Source organism: Aspergillus niger, assembly GCF_000002855.4.
Source record: "Aspergillus niger supercontig An02".
Lineage (NCBI taxonomy): Eukaryota > Fungi > Ascomycota > Eurotiomycetes > Eurotiales > Aspergillaceae > Aspergillus > Aspergillus niger.
This window is the reverse complement of record NT_166519.1, coordinates 398,733-425,432: the sequence shown is the minus strand read 5'-3', so window position 1 is coordinate 425,432 and position 26,700 is coordinate 398,733. Positions and strand designations below refer to the sequence as shown.

The 26,700-nt window shown below is 50.8% G+C and overlaps 10 protein-coding genes across 10 annotated transcripts; 6 read left to right on the top strand and 4 right to left on the bottom strand.

The window, feature by feature from the left end:
- Positions 1-1,173: 1,173 nt before the first annotated feature.
- Positions 1,174-3,114, top strand: An02g01810 (uncharacterized protein; the record flags this gene model as incomplete). Its single annotated transcript, XM_001399285.1, has 2 exons — positions 1,174-1,717; positions 1,790-3,114. The coding sequence occupies 2 exons, from the start codon at positions 1,174-1,176 to the stop codon at positions 3,112-3,114; spliced, it is 1,869 nt and encodes a 622-aa protein (XP_001399322.1).
- Positions 3,115-4,793: 1,679 nt separating this feature from the next.
- On the bottom strand, positions 4,794-6,060 carry An02g01800 (uncharacterized protein; the record flags this gene model as incomplete). The annotated part of the gene is made up of 3 exons (XM_001399284.3): positions 4,794-5,187; positions 5,319-5,887; positions 6,007-6,060. 3 exons carry the CDS (start codon positions 6,058-6,060, stop codon positions 4,794-4,796), a joined length of 1,017 nt encoding a protein of 338 aa, XP_001399321.1.
- Positions 6,061-7,054: 994 nt separating this feature from the next.
- On the bottom strand, positions 7,055-7,678 carry An02g01790 (uncharacterized protein; the record flags this gene model as incomplete). The annotated part of the gene is made up of 2 exons (XM_001399283.3): positions 7,055-7,482; positions 7,627-7,678. The coding sequence occupies 2 exons, from the start codon at positions 7,676-7,678 to the stop codon at positions 7,055-7,057; spliced, it is 480 nt and encodes a 159-aa protein (XP_001399320.3).
- Positions 7,679-7,835: 157 nt separating this feature from the next.
- Positions 7,836-11,300, top strand: An02g01780 (hypothetical protein; the record flags this gene model as incomplete). The annotated part of the gene is made up of 14 exons (XM_059746089.1): positions 7,836-7,850; positions 7,929-8,072; positions 8,110-8,169; positions 8,262-8,453; positions 8,602-8,828; positions 8,899-8,970; positions 9,087-9,141; positions 9,211-9,280; positions 9,531-9,569; positions 10,368-10,518; positions 10,599-10,640; positions 10,733-10,875; positions 10,967-11,110; positions 11,212-11,300. The coding sequence occupies 14 exons, from the start codon at positions 7,836-7,838 to the stop codon at positions 11,298-11,300; spliced, it is 1,443 nt and encodes a 480-aa protein (XP_059599886.1).
- A 1,015-nt stretch (positions 11,301-12,315) lies between these two features.
- Positions 12,316-14,639, top strand: An02g01770 (uncharacterized protein; the record flags this gene model as incomplete). Its single annotated transcript, XM_059746088.1, has 11 exons — positions 12,316-12,373; positions 12,744-12,788; positions 12,894-12,969; positions 13,044-13,106; positions 13,163-13,285; positions 13,343-13,504; positions 13,557-13,771; positions 13,816-13,938; positions 14,000-14,065; positions 14,131-14,402; positions 14,514-14,639. 11 exons carry the CDS (start codon positions 12,316-12,318, stop codon positions 14,637-14,639), a joined length of 1,329 nt encoding a protein of 442 aa, XP_059599885.1.
- Positions 14,640-15,291: 652 nt separating this feature from the next.
- On the bottom strand, positions 15,292-16,191 carry An02g01760 (uncharacterized protein; the record flags this gene model as incomplete). Its single annotated transcript, XM_059746087.1, has 2 exons — positions 15,292-15,576; positions 15,610-16,191. 2 exons carry the CDS (start codon positions 16,189-16,191, stop codon positions 15,292-15,294), a joined length of 867 nt encoding a protein of 288 aa, XP_059599884.1.
- A 3,179-nt stretch (positions 16,192-19,370) lies between these two features.
- Positions 19,371-20,253, top strand: An02g01750 (uncharacterized protein; the record flags this gene model as incomplete). The annotated part of the gene is made up of 3 exons (XM_001399279.3): positions 19,371-19,634; positions 19,734-20,162; positions 20,224-20,253. 3 exons carry the CDS (start codon positions 19,371-19,373, stop codon positions 20,251-20,253), a joined length of 723 nt encoding a protein of 240 aa, XP_001399316.1.
- A 793-nt stretch (positions 20,254-21,046) lies between these two features.
- An02g01740 (uncharacterized protein) lies at positions 21,047-22,591 on the top strand (the record flags this gene model as incomplete). The annotated part of the gene is made up of 1 exon (XM_001399278.1): positions 21,047-22,591. One exon carries the CDS (start codon positions 21,047-21,049, stop codon positions 22,589-22,591), a length of 1,545 nt encoding a protein of 514 aa, XP_001399315.1.
- Positions 22,592-23,330: 739 nt separating this feature from the next.
- On the top strand, positions 23,331-24,531 carry An02g01730 (uncharacterized protein; the record flags this gene model as incomplete). The annotated part of the gene is made up of 4 exons (XM_001399277.3): positions 23,331-23,484; positions 23,556-23,560; positions 23,679-23,777; positions 23,848-24,531. The coding sequence occupies 4 exons, from the start codon at positions 23,331-23,333 to the stop codon at positions 24,529-24,531; spliced, it is 942 nt and encodes a 313-aa protein (XP_001399314.3).
- Positions 24,532-25,951: 1,420 nt separating this feature from the next.
- An02g01720 (uncharacterized protein) lies at positions 25,952-26,633 on the bottom strand (the record flags this gene model as incomplete). Its single annotated transcript, XM_059746085.1, has 5 exons — positions 25,952-25,986; positions 26,058-26,121; positions 26,198-26,279; positions 26,365-26,395; positions 26,567-26,633. 5 exons carry the CDS (start codon positions 26,631-26,633, stop codon positions 25,952-25,954), a joined length of 279 nt encoding a protein of 92 aa, XP_059599883.1.
- Positions 26,634-26,700: the final 67 nt, after the last annotated feature.

Below are 26,700 nucleotides of genomic sequence, written 5' to 3'. Positions count from 1 at the left end.
GGGGGGGGGGAATGTTGCGTCAGAAGGTTAAAGAAGAAAAGGACATTGTCGACTGGGGAGCGACCGGGGAGAGAAAGTCTAGACAGAGAAGGACAGTCGACAGACAGACTGGAGGCTACGATGGGCCTGTAGGGATGAGCATCCCATGATCCCACCTGACCCGTGGCGCAGCGATGCTGATTGGACCAGCCACCCAGCGGGGCCCCTCCATGGGTCGCTCTTTCCTTTTGATTGAAATAAAAACCCCAGCCGTGGAAGGCATGCGAGGGGCGGGCCGGTATTATCCTGTACCTTCTTGTACTTCCTGTACCTGGCCTGAAGACTCCAGAACTCCCACATTCAGAATATCAATCCCTATATAATCTACTACTACATTACTCGTATCATTATTATTGTCTTATCCCTACTATCTAACTAACGGCGCAACAGCTGCTCCAATAAACCTTCACCCCCTCCCCCTTCGAGGTGGCCCCTCGTGTGGGTGTCTGCAAGCACCTTTGTAACCCGCCGTGACTTGTCGCATTCCCGTTAGTCCGCTGGTCAGTTTATGACATACAGACAGACCAGGCAGACAGACAGACAGACAGAAGAGTGAAAGCAAGAAAGGGAACTGGCTTAGCCAAACACATCTTCCATTCTATTCTGAGTTCTGACTGATTCGAGGACTGGACGGTCTTTCATCTTGCTCTCCCCACCTCTCCAGTTCTGTTTCGTCGGACCGGCCTGATCGCTCGCCGTTGCTGGCCATTCCTCAGGCACTCAGGCTTTCCCCCCCGGGTTCTCGTCCCGCGTATCTTCTACTACTACTACTACTTACTACCCTCCCACCATTACTCAACCTTCCCATGTCTTGCTCTCCCTCCTCCCTGCTCTCTCTTGGATTCATTCGCAGGGACATCTATAACAATCTACACTGTAATCTTGACCCTTCTTTCTACCCTTCACCCCTGCCATCATCTGTTCCTTCCCCCTCTCCCCCTTGGCGCATAGCTTCTATTCTCCCTTCCTTAACCGGATCTTAGCGCGCCCGCAACTAACCCTCGTTCTTCTAACACCTTGATAGCACCCACCCTCTGAAGTTATTGTCTATTGCTGCGCAAGTCGTTCACGACGTCGCAGCGATCGAAAGTGGCCTTGACTTCTTTGGTGTTGCAGTGCGCAACGCCGTCTATCATGCTAGACGAGCTGGAGAGCGCCTTCGACGAGCATCCTTCATTGGATGCGTCGCTCGAGGACTTTGAGAGCAATAGTAACGCTCGTCAATCCCCCGTTTTCGGTCTGCCTTCCCAGCATTCGGGCTTTCGCTCCGAGGAATCGGATGGGGAAGACGACGACCTCACGCCCAACGGAGATCGCTGGTCGCCTCCGGGCTTACGCAGGTATGACTATGTACAAGGAAGTGGTTGGTATCGCCATCAGCCCTACGTGCGCAATGCCGATTACGACCGTTTCTGCCTTAAGCCCTCGGTCGGACTGAGCCCGTCGCAATCGCGCGAGCCTAGCCCGCAGTATGAGGATGCGCTGGAGGCACCGACCGCAGGGAAACGCAGCCAGTCCGCAGAGACAGCTGACATTACCATCGCCGCCAATGTCCCCCTGCCAGCCGACGCAGAGACCCCAGAAAAAGGTCGGTCGCCGAGCCCGGGACCCAAAGGCGCAAGAGCTAGCCCGGATGGCGAGGGTCTGGACTTTGGGTCGGGGAACAATCTCAGCAATTGTAGGCTTTACCTTGGTTTGCTACCCTTTGCAGCTTCCTGGCCGGAATGAACTAATCCATGACGCTTCAAAGATATCCGGTTCGCTGTGCGCGCGGAGGTTCAGCACCGTGAGCCCTTTGTCGCATTCTTTAGTTACTTGCGGTCCAAATTCGATAAGATCACTAGCTCCAAATCCAACGCAATTCTTTCTGTAATCGTTGCTTTCATATCGATCGCGTTCATGCGCGCCTTATTCTTACCCAGCGTTCCCGAAGCGATACCCGACCTGGTCAAGCTGTCAGGGTTTGCGCGCTCATTCGAGCCCCTCATCTACTATTCGGAGAATGGCGCACATCAAATAACCGCCTTGCAGGAGACAGGGGTGGCCGTCTGGGATCTCGGAGAATCGGTGCGCGGGACCAACATGACCAGCGCGCCGATCATTGTCCGCCAACTGGATGAACTCTCCGAGTCGCTCAAGTCGCTCTCTCTGGAGCTGGCGCGCTTCTTCTCCGATGTCGAAGGGGACATTGATTCTATCCTACTCGCCATGGACTGGGCCAAGCGTGAACTAGAGGCCTTATCGTCGCAACCGCCTAGTACGTTGCCGTCGGTCGTCTTCGATAACCTCCACGGGATCTTTGCGCGACTGGGGGCGCTGGAGCGACTTAGCGCCACGAGTGGGGAAGGGTCCAGCACTGAATTGACCAGCACCCCAACCACCTTTGGTAACTTCGTCACCGCGGTCTTCGGCCAAACCTCTGCCCAGCGCACGCGCACCACCCTCACTCGCACCTTTACCGAAATGCTCTCCGTACTAGAAGAGGCGATCAACAACGAACTGACGCACTCAACGGCGCTGTTCGCGCTCTTTGAAGCGATCGACCGCCAGTTCCTGAATCTTCAACGGACTGTCGTTCGCGAGTCGGACGTACAAGAGCGGGAGGAGGGCGAGATGCTGGAGTCGCTGTGGACTCGGCTCGTGGGAGCCAATGCTGCTGCGGTTCGCAAATACGAGAAGAACAAGCGGCTGCTCGCCAATGTCCGTAGTCGCACTGTCACTAACAAGCACCTATTGGTGGACCACCGCGGCCGTCTACTAACCCTCAAGGTCAATCTGGAAACTCTGCGGCGCAAACTTGTCAGCCCGCTAGTTCGACGCAACGACTCGGTGAGCTTCACGGGCATGGAGTCCAGTAGTCGTAGCAACGGTCGCATGTTGGGCCATGTTGAGGCTGCGATCGACGGGCAAATCCGCGGACTCGAAGGCAGCTATGATTACCTCAAATCTGTTCGAGACAAACAGAAAGCCAAGACCCTGGAGTTCTACTACGGATTTGGGCGGCGATTGCCGCAGAATCCAGTCTTGGCCGACGGATCGGACGATCTGGGAACGGACGCAATTGACGGGGTGTGATGAAACAGAGTCGAGAGATCTTGCATGCATAGGCAGGCGTTCCTTGTCTTTCTGCTCCTTCTTTTGTCTCTGCACCTGCATCACGTGGACATGGCGTTGTCGATCTGATCCATTCGGAACCATTGGTCTTGTGTGCTGTGCACATGGTGGGCGTTCATCTACAGGTCCCCTTTCTTCGGTTACTTACATCTCGCTTCTCTCTCCTCGCATCGCTCTGGCTAGCTGGCGTACACTGGCGTCCATTGCCTACAGATTTTCATTGGCCTGCCCTATCTTCTGCCTCCTTTCACCTCACCTCATCTCCATCTCCCTCCATCTCGGTGACACAACTTCTAGGGCTTTCTCATGTTGTTTGGCATCACAATCAAAAGCGGGAAGGGAAAACATAGACAAGATTTGATTTGATTCATTGCGATCTATCTACCCTGCTGCAACCTGCATCCCGTGACATGTCTTGTCGTTTGTTCCCCTCCATTGGCTGCCATCCATACACCCGTTTCTTGTTTCTCATCTTTCCTCCCCTCTCATTTCCCCGAAGGTAAGAGGTTAGCTGGCTGGCTGGCTGGTGTGGTTGCCTGCTTACATGCTTGATCATCTACTGTGGCGCACGTGGTCTGGTTTTTCGTTTGGTCTCCTCAATTCGGTTCTCTCCTCTTGTCAATAGTTGGTGGACGGAGTGTGCTCGGTATGGGTACATGGTTGGTTGGTAAGGTATCTTTGACGGTAGTACATGGTGTTGTAGTGTGGTTGGTCTAGCTATCATCTATCTATCTACCTGTCTTTTTCTTTGGATCTACTACTACTTATTCTTTTCTTTACCTGTATCGATGGTATCCTAGTACCATCACATCATCATAGTATATATGCGAGCTTACTACTACTTACTCTTTACTACTAGCATATATCACTCTGAAACATTTTCATGCAGCTTCGTCTGTAAGTATCCATGTGATTTTATATGTGATACCCTTGCTAATGAGGTAACCACCCCCGGCTCAGTTCTGTAGAACACCCCAAACTCATCCCCGTTTCCAACAGCCCAATTTTAGCATACGGCAATTGAATGCGCAGTTCACAAAATAGTAGTAATAGCCATAGAAGGGAGAAATGAAATCTAATATCACAGGGGAGACCAGCCAAGTTATGACTAGGCAGACACGGAGCAAGCAAAGCATACTGACTGCAGTGCAGCAGTAAGTTTGAACCCAGAAATGGAAAAGACAAAGATGGCAAAGAAAAAAAAGAAATAGATTTGTGAAAATATGATATGTGAATTGAAGAATCAAGCAAGCAAGTAGTAATTCCTCACGCCTGGCCGAAAATCGAGTAGAAACGCAACTCCCCCGAACTCCATCCGGATGCTAACTGATAGATAGTAATATGGTCTTGGTAGCAAGTGGTAACTAGTTAGTGGTTATGGTAAGTTTGGTTTTTTGGTGGCTTCATGCGAGGCTGCGTGATGGGTTGTGGGTGCCACTGTCTGCCATTCATGGTCATGACCATCCGTCACTGGTAAGGTGAGTATGAGCATGAGCATGTGACTGGACAGGGTTTGTTTTTGGTCTTTTCCGTTTTTTTTCTTTCATGGTGAGTTATGGGATGGATGAAAAAAGGTAAGAGCATGCCCCGCTTCTTTCCTTGTCAGATGAGAAGGGAAGGTGCGACGAACTGATTCCACCTTAGAATCCATATCCACCCCCATATGGCGTGACTCCATATGGCGTCGTAGCACTAGGACCCCATGCGCTAGCGCCTCCACCATTCGCATACGCCGTAAAGCCACCGTCCATACCCTCGGGCGGTTCGTAGGCATCCGGGCTGCGCACACCCATCATATCTTCGTCGTCACCGCCCATGACGCCGTTGCGGTCTGCGCCTTCGGTGCCTGATAACGAGGATATCACGGAGGCGAGCTTCCGTTGCAACACTGTGATTCCTTGCTGGATGATCATGTCCGGTTCAAGGGTGCCGATGCTCTCGACGTCGATGTAGAAGCTGTTGGGCTGGGCGTCGTAGTCGAATGGTTGGTCTGGGGGAGCAGGCTGTTCCCATCCTGCGTTGGCTGAGACGGGCCTGTATTGGTTGTACTATTAGCTCATTGATCTTTGCTCGCTCATGTAGAATTCCCTTGCTCTGTAGTATGCGATGCAGAAAGGTGCTGGAATAGAAGTAAAATGAAAATGAGGGTTTGGGATAAAACATACCATTCCTTCGCCGGATCCTCCTCATACCAGTAATCCACATGTCTCAAATTATTATGCGGATCATATTCAAACCCAATCGCCGACGTGGGCATCCACTTCGCATGTTCCTTCGCAATACCCTTCTTCGCAATACACGTCATCTTCAACTCCTGGCCGCGTCTCAATTTACAAATCAAGGGCCCGTTTCCCTCCGGATCCAAGATCACCGGGTTTCCCACCCACTCGTTCGCCCGTTCTCCTGATACCACGAGATCGCGCGCATACACCCGCATGATATCGTCGCCTGTGCACCGCGCATGGAGCGACAGGGTCACGGAGCAGCGCGCGCAGTGGTCCTCGCATTCGCAGTCGCGCGTGTACTCGACGTCTTGGTCGCAGTTTTTGCTGATCAGGGGGATAAGGCCGAGACGGTGAGCGAGGAATTCGTCGGGCAGTACGGAGGTGTTCTTTTCCACTTCGACGAGGTCGATGGCCATCGTGGGGATTTCGGAGAGCATTACTCGGCGGAGGGAGTTGGCGAAAGCGAGGTCGACCGAGGTGAGTTTAAAGTCAACGCGAGTGGGTTCGGCCTATTAAGATTCTAAGTGTTAGTAAGGATGGTTGGAAAGGTTCGATGGGGTGATTGTGTTGCATGGGCTGGTGTTGGTATAGATGGTGTAATTGGTAGATTGGTCAGAGGTCAACTCACTTCGCGAACGGTGACTTGGGGCCCGGTGGGCTCGATATCCATCTCGTAGTCCATGGTGGGTGTGGTTAGTAGCGCAGAGGCGCTACCTATCGAGTGGAGGGATGGTTGTGGTGGTGAGAGATGGAGCAGCGAGGGGAGAACTGATGCTGGAGGGAATGATGGATGGCGAAGGAGCTGAGGTCAAGTTCGTCGCCGACCTGCAGCCCGCGCTTTGCCTGTTCGGGTAATGCGTCTGCTGCGGCGTTTACCGCAGATCAAAATTCTGAGGTTAGTTCAGATGAAGATTCAAGAGCAACAAAAGATTAAATTATGGTGTTATATCTAATAAGGGTTTAACTGTCTTCCAATCTACAGGTCTACGATCTCTACGAGTTTACTATAAGTTACACACTGAGCAGACAGCCAGCCCCTATGGTCTTCTGTTGCCTCGCAAATTGAGGAGTATGCTTGCTTTCTTCCTTTGCAGGTCAGATTCCTAGCTTGCATGAGCAAAAGGCAGTTCATCCCAGCACCAACGGAGGCACCTGTCGACAGCTTCGAGCCAGAATAGCTGGCGGGCCATAGTCAACCAGCAAGTCGTCGCAAGGGTATATCAAGTCGAAGTATAACGAAAAAGAAAAAAGAAATGACCCTCTCCAAAAGCAGATGCCCGCTCCAACCGTAGGATGCGATCCCAAATCAAGTCATGCTGACCCCAACAACTTTTTGCTCCATCCGTCGGCTGTACCGCCGCCAGACCGTACTCCTCTAACATTCTATGCTGACGCTCCGTCATGGATTCTATAGTGGTAAGTGCGCCTCACGCGCGAAAACCGTCGGGCTGCCCAAATAGCCCGAAGAAGAGAATTAAAACCAAAAGCATTATAGCCGACCAGAGGCAGAAACTCAGGCAAGTGAATCGAAGCAAGAAGGGAAAATCGAGAGTAGCTTTTCTTTTCGGTTTCAAGAATCATGTCAAGTCGTCATAGAGCTCTAGCCCACAGGCCAGTCTCCATCATTTCAACTCCCCTGCCCTTTTGAGCGAGGGAAGAGAAATGATACGCCATCGCTACCTCCGCATGGAGCTGCGATTCAGCGCTTCCAGAAGTTCGGGACGACTGGCAAGCGATTCGGCCGCTTGCGCATAAGTGACCCATTGACGCTTCCGCTTATGCATCTCGGGCCACTGGTCCTCTTCCCGGTCCACTGTGACCTCGAAGAATTGATATGATGCTTTCGGTGCCGTGGACGTCAATAACGTCGACGGCCGCATATCCGGGATCAATCCCAGGTCTTTGTGCACCGTACATATTATTCCACCCTCTTCCCAGGCTTCTCTACAGGCAGCTTGTTGGGCGCTTACTTCATCGGTCTCCCAACCGCCTTTAGGAAGCACCCAACCGCCTCGCCCCGCGGACTGGATCATAAGCACCTTCGTCTTGTCCGCGGACAATGGAACCACACCGGCCACGAGTCGTTCACCTTTCGGTCCGTACCCTATACACAACGCGGATTAGCCACGTTGCGCGACAAATAGTATTACATCATAATGAATGTTGCGTTGCTGTATGTGCACAAATCGACGACACTGGCATTGGGGAGTGATTTCAAATGGCCACAAGCCCGGGGATGTTAACTCACGTTGGTTTTTGCGTCCCACCCGGGACTCCATAGAGCGAGGATGATCCGCCATTTTGAACATTGGAAATCAAAAAATCGGAAAAAGAATAGAAAACAAAAGAATAAGAAAACACCAGGAAAAAGTCTATAACGCGGTCTATATAGCAGGGATTCGAAAAACCAGTGCGACACTGCCAAGCTGTGCTTCACGCGACACAGGTATGAAAGGAATGGAGAGTTTCGAGGTGAGGGAAAAGGTCAATGACACCGATTCTAAGCCACGATCGGTGTGACGACACTATCGGTGCTAAGGGAGGCGTGAGATGTCCAACGACGGGAATTTGAGACAAGAAGAAGGCCCGGCCTTGTGGATGAGGAGCTGGCCGGTGAGCCGTGAGTTCCTGTCTTGTTCCCGAAGCGAAAATGGGCCAGGCGGTCGAAGTAGGCCAGGGAAAATTTTTGGGAGGGTAAAAAAAAAGATTAAGACTAGAGGGAAGTTTTTAGGAACTAGGTATCCCCGTTCACTCCCGCGGCGGACGGGAACCTGGAAGGAGAGGTGTGAAGGTAAAAAGACATCATAATCGGAGGGATACCAGGAAAAATAAGGGAACGGATAGGGAGGAAGAGGGAGGGGGGGGAGAGGCGAGAGGACGGAGGGGGGGGGAATCAGAGACAGCTTTGGGGATAGTAATGGGCGGCGCGATCCGGTCAGGAAGGTCGCTCGCTCTCTTGCTCTCTCGCTCTCTCTCGCCCGGAGCGGACTTTGCGCGCGCGCTGTTTCCCTCTCCCTCTTACAGTCCCTCTTCCCTAATTCTTTCTCTGTCTCTGCACTGGACGGTACCGTCTGGGTACCACCCTAATACTGTATCGCCGGTCTCCCCGTCCGTCTGCCCGGCTACCTTTCCACTGCTTTTCCACTGCTTTTTGCCATCAACCCGACGCGGTGGGCTCCCGTATTACTGGAACCATACGCGTTCTTTCGGTTCTTTCTGCTAGGTACCAGTACCTTACTGGTACAGGTACCGCCGCTACTCAACTTCCTACTTTTGCCCCCCAGTCAGCCTATTGCGACTTGCTCTTTTGAACGCTTACTATAGTGTCATCATCCTAATCGCTGGGATCTCTTTTTCCGGTGGTACTATTGTTCGGTTCCAGGGGTTCTCTGCTTGCTCTCCCTCTCTCCTAACTGATCCTTTTCCCTTAACCATTGTCTACTCTCTCTGGTACTCTAAAGTAAAATTAGAAATTAAGAAATCCCCAGTTCATACGTAGCTCTGTGGAGTTGTGTCCGAGGATAATCCATCAACCTAGACTACTTTGCACTATATGGGCCATCCCACCGGACATGCTGATACCTCCCCAAGCGTAATTCTGGCGGTTCCTCTGGGTCGATTTGGTTCCTCTTCGGTGGTTCACGCGTCCGCGAGTCACAGACTAGGTCTGTTGCCCTCCCCATGAACTGCTTCCTGAGTCTCCCGAAGTTATGCGGACTCCTCGGAGGTTCCACAGCAAATCGCCTGGACCAAGGGAGCAGGAGTTCTCTTTTCCACACACACACAAAACGGGAATTAAAATTGCTTGGGACACGGTATTTTGGAGCAGCAGAAGAAGCAGCAGCAGCCTAGAGGGTTACTGCAGCTTCCGTTGTCCCCTAACTCCCACCTCGGACGAGTCGGTATTTACGGCTTTGCAGTCCATCCATCATTTCCCAGCAACCAAACGCTGCCCGCTCATCAATTACACTCAAGGCCCTATGACACTATCAAAATTAGGGCCCCCGACTAGTGGAACGGACAGTTTCCTTCCCTTCAACTCATACTACTGCTATTTACATGGATAAAACAAAAAATAATAATAATTTATCTTACTTTTTTAAGCCATGTCTCCATCAGTCTAGTCTACTTGTTAGTTTTCTCCTTTTGAAGGAAGCAACCAGGCCCTTGTGCTCTCCGCCGTAAGCGCTGGTGTGTTCGAAATGACGAGGTTTCAGCGTAGAAATTATATGGTTATTGAGATGAATACTCTTAAATTCATCGTTCGCTCACACCGGTCTCGAATGGCTTATTACCAACCCCTTTTTCTTTCGTCGGGGTTTAAACACACCGTTAATATTTCCCTAGATGGTCATACTAATTAATATTATTCCTATTCCTGCCCCTTTTTTTTTTTTCTAATATAGCCTACATATTGATAATGTCTCTGGTTCTAAAAAAGAAGTCACGGTGAAGAAAGAGCAAAAACCGAAGCAAAACCGGGATCGGTCCACCTCGTTTACCAACTCTGGATGCGGTACTCCGTGCGACGGAACCCTGTGTCTGTTTCTTTCTGATTAGTTATTTGCTGTGGAATACTAATCCGTTTCTCGATGTGGAACAGTCCGCGACTCGCTGTTCTCCTTCTCGGTTCTAATTACCCACCAGCAGATCTACGTATCTACTAATTTATGTGCGAGATATTCCTTCATCTGACTGGGTATATACTACTTAGTTAAGAGTAAGTAGTGGTAGTAGCATCATGCAGTGTAGAATATCTGCATGTAGCGCATCGATGTCTGCACGCTATTCAACGAATGATATCAGAACCAACTACCACATGCGACCCGGCAGTACCTTGCTACGTGTTGTGCTATTTCCGATGGGATGATTTTGGAGCTTCAAGCTGCATCGACAAGTGGTCATCGAATGATCCAGCTACATTATAGCTTTCATCTACCTCTTGATAAAATTCACTTTTCTTTTGTTTGTTATTCTTTCTTCTTCTAGTGTCCCCTTCCTTTATTCTCCCCGTACCTCCTGCGCGCAAGCTACGGATTGGATACCATCTCATGCGACGGCATGCCCTGCATACATTAGGCCCCTCGGATCCTGGCGGGCTCATTGGAGGAGAGCACACCGATGTCACCGAACTCAACCAGTGAAGAGAAAGAGGGAAATACTTCGTAATAGTAGTAGGGGAAAAAAAGGTTGATTTTGGGAACGGATGCGGGGCAACAGCAACCACTCGGCCGGCCACCAAATCCTCGAATGGTTGGAAGGGTGACTTCTCTGAATTTTCCTATTTACTCTACTATCTACATTCTGTGACCTCTCCGCCGAACAAAGAACAAGGGATGATGCGGATGCGACAGCCCAACAATGAAGGCAAAAGGCATCCAGACCGACCTGCGCGTTCGTGATGATGTATGCGGGCCAGGGCCTAGATACTTACATGGTACTTGCTTCACACCGCGTACCTTGCCCACCGCTGAGGAACCATGGAGGGGGGGAAAGGGTGTGTGTGGTCGATCAGAGCGTTGATGTTGCTCGGACGATGCGGTGACTTAAACTGCAAAGGAATGGAACTACTGAGGTAGACTGCGCAGGAAAGACTAATAGTGGCTTGAGAAACTTCCCGGTGGCGATTGGATCTGGACGCGACAACGCAGCAGCGATCTGTCGAGGTGCGGATCCTGAGATCCTAGCATCGACAAGCCGTGATGCTGCCGATGATGCTTGGACGTTGGGGGGTTCCTGCACGTGATGTCATGGTCCGGGGAGACTCTTTGGTGAGTGTTTTCGCCTCTTGGTCGCCGATGCTAGGAGCATTTTGATTTGGACGAGATTCCAGGATCGGCCAGCAGCACACTCACCGTGTGCCACATTCCAATAACTCTTAGCACCCACGATATGGACAAGATTTCGTCGTCAGAGGATTGACACTTGGCCAACTTCCGCTTCGATCGAAAGCAAGTTCAGGTCAGGTACCGTCGGCTTTACATACCCCCGTATCGTAATGGAGGCTGTCCATACGAGGCCAGACCGTATGGTATTGAACCCTTTCCCGCCTCAAGTCAAACCTGCCCAGCAGTTTCTACTATTCTACCAGATTTTCTGGGAAGGGGTTTCTCCAGTCTACTATCCACCTAGTCGACTGTATCTGGTTGGAAATGGCAATGGCACCTGCTACGAGAAGCTATGGCCAACAATCCCCGTAGTGAACTCATTTTTCTGGAGCCGTGCTTGCTCCGCATCTCCTTCATCTCCCGAGGCACCGAGCAATTCGGTGGCAGAGACAATTCGATCCGTGTAGAAGATACGAAGTACAAGGGTCAAGTAATCAGGTTGAACTTGCCTACTTGACCAGGGGGGGCAGCAGTTCTGACATGCCGCAGCGACAAGGGCAGCAGCCGCTCAGGTCTTTCTTCTAGAAGCATCATCACCTTCTGCAACTTGAATGGCCCCCCTTCAACCTTGTTTCTACCTCCCGGCAGCAGTGATGGGGACAGCTTCCCCCCAGGACTAACTGGGGAGTCCTATGATCATGCAGCACCTTCTACTGAAGCGGCCAGTGGGCATGCTTTATATCTTTCCCTTGTAGAGTCTGATCTTCTTTTTGTTGTGTAGACCCAAAGCTGAGCGTATTGTTTTAAGTATACGTGAAATTGCCCCTGCCTGGACGAGGGAGTATTTGACAGTGTTGCCTTGGGCTCACTATCTTCTTGTCCCGCATCAACTTGAAAACCAACAACATCAAGGTTCAGCCCACTCCAACTACCTCAACCCTCTCTCCAAACCCCTTGGTTTCCTTTCTCCTCAGACGGACAATTTATTCCCGCTATTCCCCTTGTTCTGTCTCGGTTTGCTTTTTTTTTATTCCTTTTCTGCCGTTCCCGCCGTGAGCGCTGCCAGCTAATCCCTTCTCCATCGCACTACTTGCCCGCGACGACACGCCATGGAGCCCATCGTCGATGCCGAACAGGCGAGGAAGTTGTCGCTTTTCCGACCTCTTGGTAAGCAGCCAGTCAGATTAGCCTTTCAATCCCCGTGCGATCATCATTGGCCCCAGTTCTCCTGCTCGGCCACCGATTCTCTGGATCGGAAATCCTGTGCCCCTCTTGTCTTGATGTACTCTTTTGGCTGCCCCTCATTCCCGGCCAATTTCCCCCTCCCAGTTCCCGGCCGCCATGGCCAAAAGCACCCCCGATACACACACACATAGTACTCAGTATCCTCCCTCTCTCGGCCTCCTTCATTCCACTTGAGCCCACCCTGTCTCTGCAATGGGACGGTCATCCTCCGATCAACTAATGACAGTCTTCGTGGGACTGCTCCATTATTATCACCATGGCTGCGCCAACATGGCCTAACTCGACCCTCTAGGTTACCAGCGCAACTCCTGCGGTTACTGCAAATCTGATAATGGAAGTGAGTCTCTCCGGACCCACCCTCAAATCCTCCTCTGCCGTAGTAGTCCATCGCGGATATGTCGTCGTGCTGCCGGATGGGACCGCTGATGCACGTCTACTGCAGGTGCCTCCTACTACGCTAGCTCGGTTTCTGTACGCCCGGCGCATTATGAAGCTCTAGTCAACAGGGGCTGGCGAAGGTACGGCGGCTCGCCTTCGTAATGCGAGCCACACCTCACCCCGTCTGGCTGGTCAATCGCTAATCTGGGTCTAGGTCGGGGACACTGTACTACAAGCAGAACCTGCAACGATCATGCTGTCCTCATTATACGATGAGGTATGTCATTGGTCCATTATTTATCCTTGACTAGCTTGCATTGACATTTCTGCCAGGCTCGATGCCTCGGCCTTCACGCCTAGGAAGGACCAACGGAAGGCAATCAACCGCTGGAACAAGTTTGTTCTAGGCCCCGAGTATATCCGTAGAGCAGCATATCTCTGCCCCAAGACACGGGAGTAAGTAGACCGTCTAATGTGGGGAGGATGTGTGGGCTCACCAAAGTATGATCGTAGGGAGAAAAAGCGCCGAAAGTGCAACTTTGACCTTCTCGGTGCAGTCCATGAGGCTGAATACAGCAACGTGAAGCGGCCCATTGACCCAAAAACAAAGAGACCTTTGGAACCCGCTCACCGATTCGAGGTTAATCTAGAAGGCGACTCTATCTCTCAAGCCAAGTAGGTGTGCATCTGTTTCTGTTATCAACAGCTTAAGCTGACATTGCGCGAGATACGAGCTCTTCCTCAAGTATCAAACCAAGGTTCATAAAGAGGATGCTTCTAAATGGGCAAACAAAGACTTCAAGCGCTTCCTCTGCTCGGGCATGCCTCGATCTCCGGCCAATGCCGCTAAATCGGACGAAAAGAAGTTGGGCTCATGGCATCAGTGCTACCGACTGGATGGCAAGCTCATCGCGGTGGCAGTCTTGGATCTCATGCCAAATGGTGTGAGCTCAGTCTATATCTTGTAAGTTCTCGACCGTTAGCAGCAAGAGTAACCACTGATAAGAGAAGCTATGACCCGGAATTCGAGCAATGGGAGTTTGGGAAACTCAGCGCGATGCGGGAAATCGCTTTTGCGATTGAAGCGCAATACCAGTACTACTACATGGGTATGCTCGACACAGTCACCTTTTCTTCCTATTTCATCCACTAATTTGAAACAAAAAACAGGCTACTACATCCACTCATGTCAGAAGATGCGATACAAGGGAACGTTCCGACCGCAGTACATCCTGGGTAAGGCCTTCAATAGACTATCAACCCAGCCCAATGAAGTTCTCTAACAATCGACATGTACACAGACCCCGAAAGCCACACATGGGATCCTCTCGACGGCGAATTATCCAAGAAGCTCGACGAACGGCCCTACGTATCACTTTCGCGGGACCGGCAAACTTCAACTACTACCGGAGACGACAACGCGGCGACACAAGAAGCAGACACCGAGATCAACGATGAAGAAGTCTCCCTCTTCGACCTAAACATGCCCGGTAACATGACGCTCGACGAAGTCAAAGCGCTGGATCTGGATCACTGGCTTCTGCTGGTCCATGGCACTTTCGTGCATATGATTGTAAGTCCACACTTTAATTCTATCTTCGCTCCCGCTCTGGCAGCATACCTGTATATCTGGATGGATGGATGGACGTGTGTGTAAAGTGTATGCTAACTAATCATCCTACAGGACCTTGTCGGATGGGAGAAAATGCCCATCGATAACCCGCAGTCAGTTAAAGGCATTATCGCCGAGTTGGCGGCCGTGCTGGGTCCGGAGGTCGTTAAGAACAGTGCTGTGGTGCTTTTTGACTAGGGATGGGGTAGGGTGTGTAGTATCTGCCATGCACGTGCCTGTTCATGTGGTGGAGGTCGTATAGCAGTCCATAGTATCTACAGGGTAAAAGCAGATACCGCAGTCACATGTGAATGTCAAAATGCTTTGCTATATACTATTAGTAGTAACCAAGTTTGATATGATCATGAAGTACAAGGACGAGTCAGGAATTTCAACTCAGAGACCATTGAAGGGACTTGAGTTCAGCTGTAACATCAGCTTTGGAACAACTGGTGTGTTCTTACTAGTAGTAGGCAATTGATTTGAGTGTTTATCCAAATTTTTAGGTATATTTGCATGTCACTGTATATAGCCGATCGGTCTGCATATTCAAGAGTCGATCACAAGAGAGAAGAAAAAGAGTACACATGCTTCATAAACACAGAATGCTGAACATATATGCACATAAGACAAGACAATCTCCCCATCCCAATCCCAGACGCCATTCATGATTCAAAACATTTACTGCAAGTAACCAGAGAAAGCATGCTGGCCAAACGATGCATCCCAAAATCGAGTCCAATATCAGAGCAATCCAATCCCATGCACCACACGCGCCCAGTCACACTGAGGACTGTACATTAAAACGGAAGCGATAAAAAAAAGATAGAGCAGCGAAAGAATATTGCAACTAATTCCCTCCCATCAGCTCCACTGGTGGCCGCGACGTCTTGGGCGGCATCTTCTTGACCGACATCTCGATCGGACTCAGGTCCATATCAATATCCTCGTCTGGGGAAGCACTCGTGTCCTCGACCATGACAGCGGGCAAGTTAGGGCTACCTCCATGGTCCTCGGGGTGGTAGATGAGTGTGCTGCTCCGGCTGCGCGTCTGCGATAGCGACACGGGCCAACTGCTCGTCCTCTTATCCGAGGTCATGGACATCGGGGTACCTGGTTGTTGTTGTTGTTGTTGCTGCTGCTGCTGTTCGATAGATGAAACGACAACTCCCGTCGCTGCTTCCTCCACACCGGACTGCTCCGTCTTCAACTTGGCCAAGGCCTGTGCGAGATCGCTGGCGTGGACTTCCTTGTTCGGGGGATCTTCTTGGCGCATGACCCAGCCGTGGGGCGGGGAGGGCGGCGGTGAGATGAAGAAGAGCTTGTCGACTTGCGGGGCCTCCAGGAGTTTGGGGCGGGATTCGAGGTCGTCCATGATGGGGGTTGGCTCACCGAAGTAGATCTTGGGGATGATGGGGCGGTTGAGCAGTGGTGCGCCAGTTAGGAGTTTGCGAATGCGGAGAGCGTCGGAGTCCGTGTGGAAGGAGCAGAGGATGCGGCGGAGGGAGGGGAGGGGGGAGAAGGAGTTGAGAGGAGCCAAAGATTCGAGGTAGGCTCTGAGGTTGGCGAGGGAGTCGGGTTGGAAGAGAAGAATGTCGTTCAGGTCGGTTATGATGAGGGTGTTGGAGGGAGGTGTGGGTTGTGTAAGAGGGGGAAGATTGGACATGTCGAGAGTGAGGGAGGGTCGAGAAGAGCGACGGGCTCCGAAGGAAGGAGAAGAGGTGAGAGAGTGAGGCGGTGAAGAGTTCATTTTGTGAATGTCGTTTTAAGTGTGATGATGGTCGATAGTTGTTTTGTTTGTGTGTCTGTGTTGAGGAAGGAGAGAGAGATGGAGGAGAGAGTTGGTGGTAGAAAGTACTAGTAGAAGTAGTTGGCGGTGGTTGGAAGTGGAGGCGGCGATAGTAAAGATAAGCGGGTAAGAACGTCAAAACTGGCGGGCGCTTATTCAAGGAATCAACCACAACCTCATGAACCAACTAGATTCTTGTGATTGAGAGGAGTTATTGTTCAATTGATGTTCTAAGAATGAACTGGAGAAGTGGTTTAAGAAGGAATTCTGCAGCAGAAGCTGCTTGCATCTTATAGGCAGCGACTGAAAAATCCGTCTTCGTCGCGGGCGAGGCGCAGCCAACGCCTTCGTGTCGCAGTGGAGATGCAAATCTGCTTCTGGCCTCGTTGCACTTGCACTGCCTTCCACTCACACTTCGGCTCTTGCCCATTTTCAGGCAAATTTGGCTCCGTTCCTGTCGATCTCCGCACGCAGTCCTCCTCCTTCCTGAATGAATCCTCTTGTCTGCTGCAATTTGCATAGCGCATTCGCCACAATCTCTCGTCCTCGCCGTGTGGCTGAACTGCCGCTATTGCCACTAGATGCCCCCATTATTGGTGTCGACCACAACCCATCCCAACAATGACGATGATGCCATTCGCTGCTCTCTGCTGTGGACCTCCTGATGATTAATTCAACTGTGGCTTGACTCTCTCCTTCTCTGCCTCCTTGTCGAGGCTATTGACTCCTCCTGGACTAGTAACCAGGGTCTTCCTACGTGATGCTCAACTCGCTAGTGTCCAATGACTCCATCACCAGCCTTGGAATGCTTCACATGTCGTTGTCTCCACTACCTCTGACGCACGAATGCCCCTTATGTTCCATCCCCTTGTCCTGACCCTTGAGTCTATGTCTTTTGTGTAGGTACATCTCGGAGGATCCCGCATATCCATGGTTCCGGTTTCTCCGCAGACTCCATGATCCATCGGGTATGCAGCTCCGCCCCGACGGTGGAGAGCCGGCGATGAATGGCAGATCGCCGAATACTACGCATACCTGTCCCAGCCAGCTGGCGAGTTCTATGCTAGCTGCGTTGCAACTCCAGGCAGGCAATATTCTATGTCTTGGCTCTGGCACAGCATACTCACTCGTTACTGCATGTATCTACTTGCTGGCCACGTATTCGGCTCACATACCAAGCCTCCCTTTAGGTGATGCAGCTCGGCTGTCACCTTCGCCAAAGCCCCGGGCCTAGGACCCTGCAGTGTCGAATATCACCCAGAGTTTAATTGTAGCTTCTTTGCCTTGTCATGCCTCTGTCATGCTATGTCACACGTACGATGTCCTCATGAGTCGTGGCCTTGCTCGTGCTCCTGATCCGTAGGATGGCCTTTGTTTCATTGAAGTTTGTTACATGTTGGCTTCCTGCGAGGCTCATGATGCCTTGAGACCGTCGGATCTCTGCTCAGCTTATCTCATACCCAGTCCCAATCCCCCTATCCGGGGTCAATTTCTGTCTGCCTGGAGAGTCTGCGGGTAACACTGCATGAACCGATCTAGCTAAGCCCTGAGCTCTGACCACATCCCGTCTCTGGCATAGCCACTCACTGTCCCGGTGTCTCCGACATGCAATGCAACCGCTTCCTATAGTCTAATCTGCAGCCATGTTGCACACTGCCATTCTGACCACAATGATGCATATGGTCAGCCGAACGTAGATTGGCACAATATCTGTATAAAGGTTTTCTACGGACATGGCGCCTTGTATGTAGCCTCTAGCAAGGCTATGACTCTGCCGCATATACTGTTGCATGACCGTCTCCCCACAGCTTCCTACAATCAAAACAAGGCTTCTTCGAAGACCTCGACTGGCAGGTGCACATGAACTCCTAACAGGATTGGGGCTAGGTAGATGAGCCGCGTTCTGCACAGATGTTGGCGGCTGCGCTTACAATAGCGCAGGCAAACGCATTATACAGGTATACTTCAGCGAACATCACTGGTTGGTTACGAACCATTGTTTTGGGGGCCATATCTAGAAGATCCTAACGAATGCATCTCTTGTCATTGCTTTTGCTGTTATTGTGGGCTCATATCGGATCCATCCTTGGCGTTAGGGCGCAGTTACCGAGTGATCCTTCACCGACAGTCATCCGTACACACGATGATATTCATGTGCGCTGTCATGATACTTGGGTCAACGCCTCGATGTCTCCTGCTAAGCAGTAGTGACTCGGAGTTCAATAAAATCTACTGAGATGGTTTTTTGGCCGTTCTTCGAACTCTCTAATCAGCCACACCGTAAAAGATGGCTTCCAATTCCTCTATCTCCATCTGACGACAAGGCCAGTCATATTGTGTGAATAGCAATCAACACTGGGGGGCAAATCCCAAGAGAGTCTGGCACAATCGATCTGTCGTGCCATTGAAGAACAGCTGTCATGCCATCCGATGGAATCTTTCCAGCCTACTCACAGACTAGATGATTTACCAAAGGGTATCTTCCCCTGTTAGACTTAGGAAGTGGTATCCGTACCAGGAGTCGTAAGTGCTAACAGCAAAATGGTCGTCTTGCTCATGGAAGGGGGAGTTACCGAATCACTGGCGCACATGTTAATCACCATCAATATATGGCATAGACATGATATTCCTCGCCTCAGAACCATTTTAGTCATGGTGCACTATTGAAATGAGATTAGTAGTCTAGCCAAGGCCTTCAATTGAACAAGTTCTTCCTGTAAAGCACAGATTGCTCACCGGTGATGACCGACTTCGCACATTGGTTGTTGCAGCAATATACTCTCACCGCCCGAATTGCCGCTTTCCTAGGTAGTATGAAGCTTACTATATTTAATGCGCCATAGTCGACACAGAGAAAGATCAAGCATATAGACAGCACCAGAATACTTGAGAAAGCAGACAGGAATGTTCTGAGACTGATGAGAACTGTATTGAGTGTCAGTTAGAGCCTTGCAATGCTCAGTTAATGGAAGCACACGATCATCCGGCCCGAGGTTTCTCCCGGTGAAGGCGGTCAGATCAAGCCGCCGAAAGTTCTGCTTTCCAACGATATCGCCGATTTTGTTCAACCTCTCACGCCTCCAATCTTCACCATACTCTATTATCCACCGTCACCATCTTTCACATCCTCTTCTTCCAAAATGTTTCAGAGAACCTTCCTCAGACAGGCCCAGCGGTCTCTCCGCTCTGTGCGCCCTACCTCCATCAACACCTCCGCCTTCCGTCGCACGCCGCAGCTCCCCCAGTCTGTCCGCGCGATTGCTCCTCAGTCTGCCTACCGGTTTTACTCTACCGAGAACAAGGCTGAGAACGGCGAGAAGAAGGAAGGTGAAGCTGCCCAGGAGGCTGAGGACCCTGTCCGCAAGGAGCTTGAAGAGAAGAAGAAGGAGGTCGTTGAGCTGAAGGTAAACCTTCCCATCTCAACAGGAGCGCCCGGCTCAACATTTACTACGCCAACCACGGTGGTAAATGGTACCTTGCAGATTGTCTAACTCTTTGAATAGGATAAGCTCCTTCGCTCGAAGGCCGACTTCCTCAACCTGCAGGAGCGCACCAAGCGTGACATGGAGAACTCTCGTAACTTCGCTATTCAGCGCTTTGCTGGCGACCTTCTCGAGTCCATTGACAACTTCGACCGTGCCCTCCTTGCTGTGCCCAAGGACAAGCTTGATGCTCCTCAGACTGAGGAAAACAAGGACCTGTTGGAGCTCGTCTCCGGTCTGAAGATGACTCAGAACGTCCTTCTGAACACCTTGAAGAAGCACGGTCTTGAGCGCTTTGACCCTAGCGAGCCCACTGAGGAGGGCAAGACCCAGAAGTTCGACCCCAACCTTCACGAGGCCACCTTCATGGCCAAGGTTGAGGGCAAGGAAGATGGTGACATCATGTACACCCAGAGCACCGGTTTCCGCCTTAACGGCCGCGTTCTTCGCGTAAGTGATTGATATAATGACCTGTATACGTCGTAAAACATGCTAACTCATCTTTCTATAGGCTGCCAAGGTCGGTGTCGTTAAGAACTAGACACTTCGCGAACCCTTTTAACCATTTTCTCCCCCTTTCCGCCACCCTGTCTTATCTTCTTGTTGTATAATATACCAAATACGTCTTCGCTATGATGGGGATCGACTTACGTTAATCCGACAGGCTGGAACATCTGGAATTGATCCAGGTCTCTGTTGCTTTGTCCATGAACGCATGTGTGTATGATACACCTTACCTGTGTTGTATGGTCTTGGTGTTCTTGTATCTTTCTGTTTATTGGCGTTGTTTCTGAACTCTCTCCTCCCTACTTTGTATATTATATCCCTGGCTGGTGTCTTTGTTCCTTTACTTCTCTCATGAAAAAGTGGGATTGTGTTGTTGGGATTGGCATTGGCACGGATGTGGATGACATTTGCATGGCATTGGATCATGTTGACTTTTATTGCATCACTTTGCTTGCCCAGTAGGCAATGCAAGGTGTTTTGATCTAAACGACTAATAGAAAGTCTCGATCATAACGATTGATGAACCTACAGTGTGCACCTCAGTAGGAACCAACGTAAGATATGTATCTGCGACTTGATGGTCCGCGCAGTCATCGTGCAATTGATACAAATAATGTCTCAATATAGCAATAAATATATATATCGAGAATATCCATTCTCCAGCCATTTCTTGGTGGTTAGAAATGGCGAGTTGCAATTGCGCATCTCCCTCGGTGGCTCATTTTCCCGGCCCGATGTGTTTTGTAGACTCGGAGCTATCGAATGCCGCAACCAGCTGTTGACTGCACTCGGCGTCGGTCGCTGAACTACTCACACAGCACTCCGAGATGCGTCTCTTTGCCACTGGGAGGGCCCTGCGTGCAAGCAGTGCCCGGTGGGCAATTGCTCCCTCACGTCGGAGCATACGCATCCCGCTCTCGCAGTTCTCGGAGCCTTTCGCCGTGAAGCGGAGAGACTGGAGTTCGACGGCAATCCGCCGAACAAACGAGACCGCAGATGGCAATAAAAAGCCCTCACTACGACCTTCGGTGCCACAATCCTTGACTATCGAAGGTCAAGCCTACCGTACGGATCAGTGGACGAATACCCCGGATACGATTCTCTCCCACATCGGCCGCCGGCTCTATCTCGATGAGAACCACCCTCTAGCGATTACACGCCAACTGATCGAGAGCCAGTTCCCTGGCCCGGTATACGGAAACTACACCGAAAAGAACCCTGTTGTTTCGACGGCGCAGAACTTCGATGTCCTGGGCTTCCCCTTGGATCACCCCGGCCGGAGTCGCACGGACACTTACTACATCAATGACAAGACGGTCTTGAGGACACACACCAGTGCTCATCAGCAGGCATACTTCCAACAGATCGCTCGCAATGAGAGTATCCGTCCGGAGGAAGTTGGTTATACTGTCGTCGCTGATGTGTATCGGAGAGATGCGATCGATCGCAGCCACTACCCGATCTTCCATCAGATGGAAGGCGCTATGCTCTGGAAGCGTCCGGATAACGAGCCTTTGAAACATGCTAGCCAGACTGCTGCTGCGATCACGGAGGATGTCAAGAAGATCCCCGCTCATGACGTCGAGGTCGAGGACCCCAACCCTACGATCCACGCCCAGAGGAACCCGCTCCAGGCGGAATATCACAGCGAGGAGGAAGTTGAGGCCATCGCGGCGCACCTCAAGCGCTCTCTAGAGCGCATGGTCATCAAAATCTTTACCGAGGCCAGCAAAGCTGCTGCCGGTAGCACTGAACAGCCAGAGCCCCTGAAGGTCCGCTGGGTGGAGGCATACTTCCCGTTCACTAGTCCATCCTGGGAGTTGGAGGTGTTCTGGCAGGGTGACTGGCTCGAGGTTCTTGGTTGTGGTGTTATCAAGCAGGAGCTGCTGATTAACTCGGATGTGCCTAACCGCATCGGATGGGCCTTTGGTATCGGTTTGGAGCGTATTGCAATGCTTCTCTTCAACATCCCGGATATCCGCTTGTTCTGGTCGCGTGACGAGCGATTCCTTTCCCAGTTCCGCGCGGGTGAGATCACCCGCTTCGAGCCATTCTCCAAGCACCCCGCCTGTTACAAGGATGTCGCCTTCTGGCTTCCCTCTGCGTCTGTCAGCGGTGGCAGTGCAGCGGGCGGAGCTGCGCCCGTGCACGAGAATGATATCATGGAGATCGTTCGTGGGGAGGCAGGAGACCTGGTGGAAGACGTCCAGCTGATTGATGAATTCACCCACCCCAAGACACACCGGAAGAGCATGTGCTACCGTATCAATTACCGGAGTCTAGAGCGCACGTTGACGAATGAAGAAACAAATGACCTGCATGAGAAGGTCCGACAAAAGCTTGTGGGCTTGCTGGGAGTCGAACTCCGCTGATTACAGCGACTGTGACTGTGAATGCTCGCGATGTACTATATGCCAGTTACTGTTGGCGAGTTCATATGTACAACAACTGTGTATTACCATGTTCAGATGAAATCACCTATCCTCCAGGTTTATCCGGGCGTTTAGGCTAGGGAAGATCTAGCCGCGGCTGGCATCATGTACCTTAATCTAGTCTACGGCATGGGACGCATGCAGCGTGACGTAGTGGCGATCCAAGCAGGGTCTATACTTTGTAGTCAAATGGGTTTGTCGAGACCAGCTGAGAAGCTGCCAAACAGCTATGGCCTAGCATGCGAGCTATTCTCCGTCCTCGGAGGTAATTCAGGCACCGAGTGCATCAGCAGAATTACCCCAAGCGAGGCTATCTTTGATGGAGGCGCCCCGCGGGTATCGAAGGACTCAGAGAAAGGCTACTTGAAATACGCGCATTACCGAGGATTACCGCTCGGCCTCCGTCTGCCCGCCGGAAACCGAGACTCTGATTGGTCATGGCGGTCCCAGACCGGTTAGCGCAGCCGAAAAGCAGGGTTTCGGAGACTTGATCTATGTCCGGCGCCGCCGATTTCTTACCAGCGTATTACTCACTTTACTGCGTCAGACTCGACTTTATTATCATCGTCGCCTTCATTATTCCATCTCTCGTTCAACTACGAAATCTCCCCTCCTCCCCACTCTCCACTCCCCCCTTCTCTCTGTCTCCCTCCCCGGGATTTCTCTTCCCTCCGCTGAAATGTCTACTATGGCCAGCGGCGCGAAGTTGGAGGCGTCGCATCCTCCCAAGGCGGCGAATGCTGCAGCCCCTGCAAAAAAAGTTCATTATCCTTTCTGGTTCGGTGGTTCAGCATCATGCTTTGCGGCTGCCGTTACTCACCCTCTGGATCTCGGTAAGCTCTAATTCGGCCAACAAAAAAATAAAAAAGCATGTGCTGGAACTGAAGCTAATCCCCGTCTATAGTGAAGGTAATTTCTGCCTCCTGGACTTTTTATAGGAACTCCTGAATTTTCCCTCCGCGTGCTTATTCCTATACTTCGTTGTCTCACCGGAACGCTGATCGATGTGCGTTTTGAAAATTTATAGGTCCGCTTGCAGACCCGCGGGCCTGGCGCCCCCTCGACTATGGTCGGCACATTCGTGCATGTATTCAAGAATGACGGATTCTTCGGTCTTTACAGCGGGGTATGTAGTATCCACCAATGCTCCAGATCGTGTCGATTCTATTACAGGGTGCTAAAGTTACTTCCTGTAGTTGTCCGCCGCAATTCTGCGCCAACTGACCTACTCCACCACACGATTCGGTATCTACGAGGAACTGAAAAACCACTTCACCTCTCCCGACTCGCCTCCTGGCCTCTTCACCCTAATTGGTATGGCCTCTGCCTCTGGCTTCATCGGTGGCATGGCTGGTAACCCCGCCGACGTCCTGAACGTGCGGATGCAATCCGACGCTGCTCTTCCTCCCGCTCAACGCCGTAACTACCGCAACGCGATACACGGATTGGTGACCATGACGCGCACCGAAGGTCCCGCCAGCTTGTTCCGCGGAGTGTGGCCGAACTCGACCCGTGCTGTTCTTATGACGACGTCGCAATTGGCCTCGTACGATACCTTCAAGCGTCTGTGTCTGGAGAACCTCGGCATGTCCGATAACATGGGAACGCATTTCACTGCCTCCTTCATGGCTGGATTTGTGGCTACTACTGTCTGTAGTCCTGTCGATGTTATCAAGACTCGTGTCATGACCGCTTCTCCGGCTGAAGGCCGCAGTCAGAGCATCATTGGACTGCTCCGCGACATCACTAGGAAGGAGGGCCTCGCGTGGGCTTTCCGTGGTTGGGTGCCGAGCTTCATTCGTCTCGGTCCTCATACCATTGCCACGTTTATCTTCCTTGAGGAGCATAAGAAGCTCTATCGCTTGTTGAAGGGGCTTTGATTCCCCTGAACAGATTTGAAGTATAGATTTGCTTGATGTTGATCTGTCTTGTTACTTTTTCCAGGCACATATCTGCGATATCCGTCCATATGCTGTGTTTTCTTGGGATAGATGGTCTCTTGTTTTTTTTGTTATAAACCTTTCTTTCTTGATCTCTCATTTGGCGAAGCATTACCGGGAGGACAAAAGTCTTGCGCATTTTTCTTGTGATCATACCCTTGTATATATCTTATAGATTACTTACGTTTCCTTTATCTTTTACTTTCATCTCTCTTTTCGTCCCTCTTCACTTTTATTTTTGGCTTATTCGTTGTCTCTTCGAGCTGGCTAAAGCGACTTCTGTCCTCCAGTTTCTCCTCTTTCTTCGCCTACATCTCCCCTCTTTCCACATGTATCTGCTCATGTTTTCGAGACTAATTGACCTAGAACAACACGTTTCTCTGAGGCATATATGTCTCCTCTCTTGGCATCTGATACACAAGACGTGGTCCTCTTGGAACATGACTAATTCAGAGCCCTTCTCTAGCCACTGCGATTGACCTCAGATTCTGAAAGCCTTCAATCTCCAGCTGAGATTACCGTTCTTATACGGTGCCTTGGTCGAACAGTGCATTTTTGCTATACACTACAATTCATACAGCATATATCCTTTGCAATTTAGATTAGATAAGACTGAAATGCCATGAAGTTCTTTATACAATGTAATGTTATATATGGACACATTGTAGTTGCTAGTTGAGCATTCTATTGTATTGTATTGATCGAATTGGTCAAGTTTCTCGAGGACATATGCTCTGATTGTACTATTACTAGTAACTTAACCATATCATGCTTGCTGGTTTGATTCTACTTTTAGACAGTAGTAAGAACATACTAGTAGTAGTAACTAGTGAGCTTTGCAATGTACATAGTGAGGTAAGCAGTTGCATAAATGGGATAATCGGTTATCAGCTGTCGTGAAAGATTTGATTTTGGGGTAGGTGATTGGTTGGTTGCTATCGGACATCGTATGATCTTTCGACGATGTTGCTGGTGAGCAGTAGTAGTTATCATTGAATACTAAATAAGCTTTATGAGGTGACATGTGAGAGAAGGGAAGATTTATACGGCTGCCTATTTGATATAAAAATCAAGGTGGTAGACGGAACATGACACGAATTGATGAAGATGGATTTGACTTAAAGCTACAAATTTATACCGAGTTTATGAGGCTGGCTGGTTTTGTTTGACACATCATTCCAACTACGCGAGTCTATATACACTCGTCTCCCACCCAGCCGAATTGTGTCTGGGGAGTCAGAGCTAACAATTCTCGCCGGATCCAACTTAAAGGGTAGAGTACACGTTGACAGTGACAAGAAGACACACGAAAACAACTTTGAACTTTCAAATTTAACTGTGAACAAAGTAGTTAATGCGTCTACCGGTCGAGACGAGCGGGGAAGTTACCAGCCTCTGTAAGTTTTTGTTAGTATCCTGCTGTTTGATATATACGGTATAGGATCATATATAATGGGGCTACATACCGCGCTGGCCGTCCCATCTGTCAGTCCAGGCCTTGGGGCAGAGAGAGCGGAAGGCGTGGTAGAACTGTTTTCGGTTCCATGGTGGTTAGGATTGGATACACTTCGTGACGAAAATGGGTGGGAGGCAGTAGCTAGCTAACCTGACGGCATGGGCGGAAGTCCTCGCCCTTGGCGGTGACACACTTGTGGTAGTCGACGTAGTTCTGCCAGCAGTGCTTGGTCCTGTGAGGAGGAAAAAAAATGTGTGGTTAGTTATTGCAGTTCGTACTGGGGAGATTGAGCGGAGAGGTGTGCGAAAATCACGTACTGGTTCTGCTGGGGGAAACGAGCGTCATAGCCTATTCATCACCTCATATGTCAGCACACAAAACTACCTCGATCGCGACGACAGCGACGGCGCTGCGAATACTCGAAAACCTATCCTAGACGTACCAGCTGTGAAATAGTTAGCAATTGACCTTAGTTACGGGAGGAATTGGACCCATTGGAGGTGGGAAAGGAAAGCTCACCAGTCACGAACTTGAAGGGCTTGGTCTCGACGGGCTCATCGGGGTCAACTTCAGGAATGGCACCCATTGTGATAGATTGAAGGTATAGTAACCTTAAAAAGGAAACTTGGGGTGTTGATTGGAGGGGGGTGGGA